Source organism: Epinephelus fuscoguttatus, linkage group LG15 (assembly GCF_011397635.1).
Source record: "Epinephelus fuscoguttatus linkage group LG15, E.fuscoguttatus.final_Chr_v1".
Classification (NCBI taxonomy): Eukaryota; Metazoa; Chordata; class Actinopteri; order Perciformes; family Serranidae; genus Epinephelus; species Epinephelus fuscoguttatus.
The window spans coordinates 39,773,572-39,783,618 of record NC_064766.1 but is presented as its reverse complement, the minus strand read 5'-3'; the positions used below and the strand labels follow the sequence as shown (position 1 = coordinate 39,783,618).

At 41.9% G+C, this 10,047-nt stretch overlaps 1 protein-coding gene across 3 annotated transcripts in view; it reads right to left on the bottom strand.

Annotated features, from left to right (window-relative positions):
- Window positions 1-1,032: 1,032 nt before the first annotated feature.
- Window positions 1,033-10,047, bottom strand: part of efr3a (EFR3 homolog A (S. cerevisiae)) — a 578,128-nt gene continuing 569,113 nt past the window's right edge. For 2 of the 3 annotated variants that reach the window (XM_049598484.1, XM_049598483.1), the window contains exons 20-24: window positions 5,627-5,712; window positions 4,486-4,534; window positions 3,966-4,069; window positions 3,114-3,163; window positions 1,033-2,466 (exon numbers count right to left, since the gene is read on the bottom strand). In XM_049598484.1, the coding sequence (XP_049454441.1) occupies window positions 2,361-2,466; window positions 3,114-3,163; window positions 3,966-4,069; window positions 4,486-4,534; window positions 5,627-5,712 (395 nt within the window). In that variant the 3' untranslated portion in view covers window positions 1,033-2,360. The remainder of the gene's footprint in view (window positions 2,467-3,113; window positions 3,164-3,965; window positions 4,070-4,485; window positions 4,535-5,626; window positions 5,713-10,047) is intronic. The other variant, XM_049598485.1, reaches the window with a different exon arrangement.

The window sequence follows — 10,047 nt, the reverse complement described above, 5'->3', positions numbered from 1 at the left end:
AGCGGAAGCCTGCCAGTTGGTGACACAGGGGAGGCAAACACAGTTCATCTGCACACACTGCGATGCCACACAGCTGCTGGAATATAAAGTTTCTGTTTATATTCATTGTCTTCTGTCTCGATCGCCATTTTTACACTGTGATGTGTAGCCTATAGTTCGGCTTTAGCTTCTAACTATCTTTGTCTTTTTAACCTGTTGTTGCTGCTGAGTCAGTTTGACATCCTGGATGTATCCTTCAAACACACACTGTAGACCCCTCTGTCTGCTTCTCTCTGGGAATTTTTCCCCCAAGAATGTGATAATAGTTCTTCAGGGAGTGCAGTTAGTGACAGTGTGGGCTCCATGCTCGACCAGACAGCTTGACGAACCATCACAAACGGGCGGGGCTTAGCAAAGGGTCAGTTCAGTCTAATATTAGGCAAAATAAGTGCATGTAATTATTTCCGATGGAAAATGAATTATCTTTTAATGCAGTTCACATCTCTAAAGAGTTAAAATGTGTCAGTGTAAGTTTTGTGCTCGCTCTGTATATTCATGACCTGTTGGCTTTGAAGACATTTAGAGGAAAATAATGCGGCAACAAACAGTCATGCTGTATCTGAGTTCTCCGTCATTAGATCTGGATTAAAGGGGTTCATTCCAAATCTGTTTGGAAACAAACATCAACACAACACTGGCTGATAATCAAAAGCTGTATTTACACTCAACAATGAGTCTCTGCAGGCTGGTGCTGGAGATTATCTCCTGTTTCCTGAACATACATTTTCACATTTTTGATTTCTCTCTCCTTCAACCACTTTGCTTCTGACCCATTCAGTTTTGAGGAAGACGTTCTTATGACACGGCTGCTAAACCAACACTCGATTTCTCTTAGAGTTACTTCGCAATCACCTGAACATCATGCTGACACAATATCTATATATTGCTTTTGGTTTGGAGACACAGCATCAACAAATTAGCAAAAACTGGCAAACAATACCGACTGCTGTGAGATTTTGTTGCCAAATAGAAAATCTTTGTCTTCGTACCTCGCATAACATCAACTGTTAGTATTGTTTTACAATCTAATTTAAATTGAAATAGAACCACTGAGGTGTTTTGACTGAGATAACATGACTCAGCGATGAAAATGGAATTTATGAACCTCTTAAAAAACAATACTTTGGTCTGATTTCTTATTCCTGATCTTTTGTGCTGTTAAACTGAAGCTTTCCAACATTTCTGTGTAAATACTCAACATTTCCAAGAGCTCTGGAACACAGCATCAGAAGCAAACACAAAATCACCAAGCATGAGCGAGCCGTTTCTGCTGAGCAGCACTGAAAACTCTCTTTGGCTTGTCTTTTAGGAGTCTCTGCCAAGCAGTTCAAGACCAGTTAAGTTCTGCTTTCAATTCATTTCCAATCATGAAGCTTAGCTGCTTGTTGAAGTCGTTTATGACGTCTGAGTTTAAATAGCAAAGACTGAACAGTGAAGACTGATTAGACTGAGCAGCAGTGAGCCTAAAACTAACCTGCCTTCTACCACCAGTGAAGTTATTTCTGATTTTCTATCTGACAGCTAATATACTGAACATTTCTACCTATTAGCGACTGCACTGACGCCTACTGATAAGAACAGATACTTGTTAAGAGGCAGAAGCTGGCTCTGAAGACGGAGCATCACAACAAAAACCAGACTCAAGGTTTAACCCTGAGACTGCTTTAGCCGTTTGTACGAGAGTTTAATTTGAGACTACGGCGTACAAGGCGTGAAGCTTTGGCCAGATCAGAGATGATACCGGATCGGAGGCATGCTGGGACGCAACATCTGATTCAGCATCTATCACTGAAATCTCAGAGTGGAAGCTGTTCATTTGTTTTTGTTCTTGGTGACTTGTATGTTTAGTTTCACGTATGTTAGTCAGGCAACAAAATACAGCAAATCAGTTTGTTTAGAGCTGGCAGGGTTAATAATGGTCTGCTTCAAAATTAAGTAAGAGTTAAGGAATTTAAAAAGAGCAGAAAGAGATGTTGAGCAAGTTTTAATAACAGCTGAATGGCTTTTTGGGATTTAGAAGTACCGCTTCACTTCTGAGGCTCTCAAAGAGAATTAGAAAGAGATTAGGGAAGTTGTTTTTTTTTTTGTTTTTTTTTTTACACATCTTCATATCAAATTGAAAATGGCTGTTTTGCTGCATTTTGTGTGACAACTTCGTGCTGGTCTGAATACAGGAGACTGGAATACAGATTGTGATTGTGTAGTTCTTTCATAGCATTTTTGATTTTGCATTTCAGCTAGTTTTGTACAAGTATGTATGTGTGTGTGTGTGTGTGTGTGTGTGTGTGTGTGTGTGTGTGTTGTTCCTTTCAATGTTGTGATCAGTAGACACACAGGTCTGGGAACTTCATCTCGTAGACTGGGACGGACTGGTGCTGAGTGTGTCCCGATGAGATGGAAACCACTCCGGACGGGCTGGGTGGAGGCCTGGGAAGAGGGATGACGAGGAGCGGGTGGGGTGGGTTTTGGAGGTGGGGGTGGTGGTGAAAGAGGGGCAAGATGTTAAACTGGGATTTCCATACAGCCAATTAGATTGAGAAACTAGTCCTTGAAGGTGACTTGGAGCAAATGGTTATGTGAGACAGATATGGAGAATAAGCTGATGAATGAACAACTCTCTGCTTTTAGAACTTCACCACGTGTGGGCGAAACTACTTATAAATGTTGTGCTGTTGTTCAGTTTGTTACCTAAATATTTAAAGTTTATCCTTTTTGTTGTAGGACATCTCAACCTCAGCATTAAACTGTCAGACTTGGCTCCACATAGCGTTTCCCTTCAGCAGAAAAGCTGTAGCTGGAGAGCGCTTCATCCCAGCATCTCACAAAAAAGCTCTCCCAGCACTTTTATTTAATGATGTGCTGTGTGAGGGTATGTTTCTATGACAACAATATCTTGGCACTAACGTTAGCTATGCAGCTAACACAACAACAAACAACTAAATCTTCCAGCTATGTAAAGGTACTCTGTGCAAATCATGTCTTAAATTCAAGAAACTCATCTGAAAATTATTTGCAAAAAAATCTCAAAAAAAACCAAAACAAACAAACAAACAAAAAAAAAAAAGACTACTTACCTAATTGTAAGTTCGAAGATTTGTGCCAGCCGGTCGTGCAACATGTTCGCCTGCAGAAATAAAACATTCAAAGTGAGCTTGAGTTTATTTAACAAACAAACTGGTTCCTTCCTGAACACTTTATCACCTTCATTAGCCCCTTTTACACTGCCAGATTTTCCGTGAATGTTGGGCCGTTTTGCCGGCAAGCTGCGAGCGTTTAGACACACAGAGGCGGATTGGCGAGTTGATCCGAGGTGCCCAATTTTCCGCCTCGTAGGGTAGACATATTGGCGGAACCCTTTTAGTTTAAACAGAGCGAGGCGGCCTTCCGCAACGGGAGGGGCTGTTGAAGACTTGTGGGAGGAGCTGTTGATGACGCCGCACGTGCAACCCACGTGGCGGTGGATAAACAGGAAACAGCTGATAGCAGGAATGAGCGAGCAGCTAGTAGCAAGAGGGAAACACAAACCTGACAGACACTGTAAAGATGAGCAACTGGGGAGACAAGGAATTGCGCGCCCTCCTTGTCCTCGCAAACGAAGAGGCCATTAACCGTCAGATGACGGGGACGGTGAAGAACGGGCCAACTTACCAGAGAATCAAAGGACTGACCAGCCGCGGCTTCCCTCCCACGTCACTGTTTACGTCACACGCTGAGCTACACGTTTTGTTACTTGCTCACGCCCCCCACTGCCCCGAAAAAGGCACATTCTGTATAAACAAAAGTAGGTAGGCAGCATTTTGCTGCACTCCCTGATTTTGTTTTTATACTGCCAATGCTGAAAAAGACTGATTGGGCTTTCCTGCAAATTTGCACAATTCCTATCTAAAAAGGGCTAATGTGTTTTGTCTCTTTAAGTTGGTTTTTACCTTGGACTCGCAGTGAGCAGCGATCTCCTCAAATGGAGCTTTCTGGAACTTCTCCATCACCTGACGCCTCTTCTCCCTCTCCTGCTCCTCCAGGCCGGTGGTGTCTGAGAACAGATGGAGGTCAATCTCAGTGACTTTAAATGATGACACTGGCACTTAAACATAATGAGCTTATAATCAGCATGAGCAACACAAAAAGACTTCTGAGACACGGCAGAATAAAACGTTGGCTGCATATATTTATGTCAAAGTTGTTTTTTCACAAGCAGAACAGTAAAAATATCCTTGGGAAAGTAAAAAACAGGCCACATGAGAGCTGTATATTAACTCTGACTTCACTTACAGATTTAGTCACCCATGTCATGACAGTGAGTAAATCTTTGTAATTCATAGGACATTACTGTCAACATTTTGGCTACTTGTCAGAGAAGCCCTGGCCTGAAGGAACTCTTGACAACAAGCCAAGTATTTCATTTGCATTCAGGACGACACACTGGGATAAACTTTTCTTTAATCTCACCGATGGCCTTCTTCAGGGTCTCGAACGTGATCTCCTCAGCTAGCTGGGACTGCAGACAAATAAAAACACAGAACATAGTGTCAGCATGTTGATCATTCACCACCTTGTGCCTCACTTACTAAGAGACCGTGGTGATGAGGTGTGAACTGAGGATGTCATCTGACAAAGCATTGCAGCCTGGACAGCACAATCACTGATGAAGCTCTGTACAGGAAAACTAAAGGGCCATTTTGTCTTATTTACTGAGCCCAGTGTTAGTCCAGGCAGCACACGATGTCAAGCTCAGCTCACATCCCAGCCCCTTTGCAACCTTCAACCCCTCAACCAGCTCCTCCTTTTGTTGTGTCTGACTTATCAATGTCATTTCTGTTTGTCATTGATGCCGCTCTGTTCTGTTCCTGGAGGGTCTTCGTCTCCATGTGGACGCATGGAAGGGCAGGGAAGTTTGCTCTCTCTGCCTCAGGCTTTCCTCGTATGCACATCAAAGGGCAGAGAGGTGTGCCCTTTCAGCCTTAGGAAAGGCAGAGAGGCCCCAGAACAAAGCCATACTGTCAAATATAATACTGGCAAATAGAAATAAAGTTTGCTTTGACTAAGGTGGTCCTGACTGAAATATAAATCTGGTACTGTTGGTTTCTAAATCAGTGATGAAAATACTTGTTAGAAGTCTGCTGGGATAAACAAGGAGGGCCGCATCAGTATTAACAGTCGAGTTTCCGTAAACATATTTTCAAAGCATTTTTAAGTATGGCATTAGTAAAGCTGTACAGAAACACAAAAAATCGTTAAAACTTCCTCAACTGCAACACACTGAAACATATTTCTGAAGACCTCTCTTTGTTTCTCTCTCGTAGTCGGTTAGATTTCCAAAAGCAACCTGTTTTGTTTCCGGTTCTCCTTCTTTTCCTTTCCTCTGTTTACTGGTGGATCACAGCCATGCGTAAAGCCTAGCCTATAGCACCAACATCTGAATGAAAATATAACATATTGGCACACACAGTGATGCCAAATCTGATTTCTCTATGTTGGGGTTTTGGAGTCACATGTGAAGGTTATAGTTTCCTCTTTATCTGATACCACATCCCTGCTCAGTACCATCTCAGTGTGTGTTCTGTGTTTCTTGAAAGAAAATTCGACTGACCTTGTCTGGAAGGCTGTTGGACATGATGTCCACCTGAAGGGAAATTGTGTCCACGAAACTCTTCCTCCTAGTCAGACGATCTTCATCTGCAGGACGAGAGACAAGTCAACCAGGGATTATCACCTCCTTTAAATCCTAATATGTATACTGGGTAAACAAACAACGCACACAACAGCACAACAGGCAACTTACGGAGCACATTTCCACGTAGTAAAATGTATCATTTTTTAAAGTATTTTTAAAAAGGGTTTTAGGTGCAATCTTTCAATTTCATGGTGTTTTTAAGTGTTTTCTACGTCGCAAAACACTGGTCACAAGTTGTGATGTGCAGTGATATTTCATAACATGTCAAAGGCCATTTAAGGTTATTATTTTGTCCACTTTTCTTGTCACTAAGCATCCACTTTGTTTCAAGTATCGAAGCAGCAGTGTGCTCATGACTTGAACACAGCCACAAGCAGCAATTCCAGGGTTCAAGCCAGCATGGACCTTTAAAACTTGAAAGCTGGGTAGGATCAAGACCTTTGACAGTTTGGTCATTTATTAACGTACAAAACTGTACTGGGCCACCATCTTTTTGGAAACACTGTTGGTCGACTGTAGAAACATTTTGTGGCGATGCTTCAAGGGCTTAGTTTAAAAAAATCCACAGAATTTGGTGATGTTTGAACAAACTGTCATTGATTTATGGTCAAATTATGCAAAAGGCCACTGCACTTGTTTGGAACTGGTGACGCCCCCTATTGACTGATATAAAAATAATTTTACACATGTTCAACAACAGAATTCAACATTGAATCTGTGGTGCCCCTAGTGGTCGATTTTTATGACACTTTCAGGATATGTCGCTAGTGTGTGTGTAGACAGTTTCTGCAATTTTGTGATGATTGGCTAAATGGTACTGGAGTTAGGTTAAGTTTTTATTGCATTTCACATCACCAGAAAAACAACAGCATTGGACGTTTGTCGCTTAAAATCAACAGTGTTTTCCCCGACAAGTGACCTCATATAGTTGTAGGGATACTGACAGTCCTCTCTCTCTTTCCTGCCGATTCAACATGTGAAATCAGCATCGGCAACAGCGGAGCCCGTCAGTGAATGAAATCACTCTGATCCGCAGTTCAGCTCAGCGCAAGAGAAGAGAAACGGAGGTGAGGAAGGTAAACAAAGAGCTAAAGTCAAGAGGGAGTGAGCCCAAAACAAACTTGTTTCATAAAGTCAGATTATTTTTCTTTAGCCATTGAGCTCTTTAGCAGAAACGTTTCATGATGCTTTGTGTTATGGTTTGCTGGTGCAGGGTAAATATCCTCTCGTCTTTCAACATTGGATTTTGTTAATGAACGTAGCATTATTTCATCGCCGCTACTTCTCTGAAGTCGGTTTGGTGTGTCTGGGCCTTCAGAGGCAAAGGAGGAAGACCACTTAGGTGAACATCAGAGTACACGGCTGTAAAGTGTCTTTGACACCAGACACCGCTGTTCACATCCCATCAACACCCTCCACCAAAACTGGTTTCTTGAAACCAAGAAGACAATCTTTCTTTAACGTGCACCAAGTAGTTTAAGTTGCTTAAACTTGGCTATCTTTGACTGACACATCATTGATTTTATTATTTAGATATGAGAGCTTGATGTTATGTTCTTCAGGGCCACTCGATAACGGCACTGACTTCTCCACTCCCTGACACCAAACTGCATTTTCCACACAGCCAGACTCAGATTCTATCTTGATGTTGTAGTTTAATACAACGAGGAACAAATCTGTCTGATCCTGCAGAGCGATAACCTTCTCCTCAGGTACCTCGCCCCCCAGGAGGGCCTGTTTTAATACATTCTGTATTCATCCACACAGCACTGGTGAAAGTAGAACCCACACAAGTACAGCTACTTTCTCAAGTTGAGGAACAGCATGATGTCAAGGTTGTCTGACGACGGTTCGAGGAGTAACGGATCAGATGAGGTGTGAAAACACACACAGAAAGGAGACAACAGAAGCACTCTATAATTGTTGCTTGCATGAGTCACAGTGACCTTTGGTGTGCACTTTGAGCAGGTATGACTCAGCAGTTGGCCTGAAGCCGCTCACGATGAAACTGATCTAAACAGAAAAGAGGTGATAGAGACAGCGAGCTGCGTGCTTGCAATTATATTATGGTTTTAGCTTTTGGCTCACGCTCTCATCTATCATACAGAACTAAACCAGGATTATCTGTAATTCTAAGATCACTGACATAATGAGAATCCAGCAGAGAGGAACGGACTGAAAACTCAGGAAAGGGAGAAAAACTGTGCAGGTTTTTGACAGATCATAGATCCTCCTGACACCGGCGCTTCTGCTTGGTATGGACTCTTAATTTCTCAGAGCTATTTGGGAAAAGAAGGACCTGATAAGTTTGAAAAACTAAGCATTGTCTTTGTTTTTGAAAATCAATGGTTTGAAATAACGTATAAAACTTTCTTTTGATGCCTGAACATTGTGCAAAAACAAAATTACAAGGATGCAAACTTTGTTCAATGTTTTGTAACTCTGTGGGTTAGGGGTCACTGTTTAAAGCTAAAACTGTACAAAACTGTTTATTTTGATGCCTGAATATGGCATATCTAAAAGCCTCGTGATTTGTTAATTTTAGTAACTCTGTATGATTTTACCTTGCTCTGTCTCACCTGATTGGCCTGGTGGAAGTGCTGCAACAATATAAAGTCCCAGTGTCCTCCACTGAGCGTTTCAGCTTATTATTGCTAAATTTGGTCAATTTTGTTCGCCTTATGAAACTACAAATGTTAAGCATACAAAACAGTTTCAACCACATTTGATCATGTTTTGTACCTTCAGTGTGTCTCAAATCGCAAACTTCTGTACTAACCAATCAATAATTTGAGTGCACTAAGTGCCTTCACACTGCATAGTATGGGAAAATGCAGTGTACTACTGGAGCACTCAAAATGGTCCAAAGGTTATAAATGCTGCTATGACAGGATCCTGACTTAAAAGGTGTTGACTGTAGTGCCGAACCCACTGAGAATCAACACTGACTCTGCAGCTCTATGCGGCTGTTAGCGTCTTTAAACTCATTGCTGTTCTCTGGCTGCTAAGACTGTGGGTTCATCTCAATATCCCTCCTCGACTCCTCTATCCTTGATCACTTGACCTGGAAATTGATAAAGACTCATCATGTTGAAGTCTCATTTTGTAAAATTGGCTCAGAGGAGTTGAGGAGTCGAGGAGAGAGGAGGCTTTCAGAAGAGAGGGAAGCGAGGGTACACGAGTGCAGACTTTGTGGAAGTCTTATATCGACTGACACATCCCCCTGATTGGATATCTGTTATTGATTGGACAGCTGATTGGACTGATCTGATAGATCACAACATCACTGGAGTTTCACATCAGAGTGAAGACAGATAAGAGATTAAACTCCAGTGTATCACTCCCAAGTTTTATATTTCATTTGTTTTCTGATTCAATATTGAGTTAAAAATCCGAACAAGAAAAGGAAACAAACAACTTTCTTTATTTGTTAGAGAGATTTTTCTCTTCTTGATCTGTTATTTCCCTCAAGTCAGAGAGTCTGTCTGTCAGCAAGAAACACTTTTTACATCGCTGAGCATCATTTCCACTCAGTCACACCTGAGGCTGATCATTCCTGAGCGTCGGGTTGATGAGTTTCCCTGAAACATTTGGCCTAATAAATCATTTCCAGTGTTCAAAAACCACCGCAATCATATTCTGGGTTATTAAATAACGAACTCTAACTCATGAAAAAAAACAAAAATAAAGCTGACTCGTGATGCTTTACAGGAAAAGACGACTCAGTTCACTAAAGGCATATTTCCTTGTTCCTTCTGTCCTCGCATCACATCCTTGCATCTCTACTCGTGTCTTCTGAGGGTGGAGCTAAGACACGAGGAAGAGACACAACTGTGAGAAACGTGGATGCGAGATCAGGTTTTGAGATGAACCCTGTATGTTTGACTCCTTCAGGCTCTCATCCCTCCCCCGGCCATTTCTACAAAACAAGCTCAGACAGACAGAGTAAGTACTTCCTGCCCCGAACCAAACAGCAGCCTTCATTTGTTCTGTTTGAATTAATAATAAAAACTGACGCTCAACACAATTTAAACAAGACTTTCTACACCAACAACACTAAGCACGACGACAAACACAAACAACTCCAATAGTCATACTCTACATGGATACTCTAACATGAAGTAAATGTACTCACCATAACATTTCCAGATGCAATGCAAGCAAGATAGTTGTAAAAATTACCAGACCATTCTGTTTCTGTGCACAGTGTAATGCTGCAGCTACACACAACAGCTATCACTGGAAACAACAAGACAGGATTCATCTAAAGTTGGTCAGTCAGCTGAGGGAGTGGGACAGGTAGTATCTGATCTAGCAGGGCGCTGCAGTCCTCTATG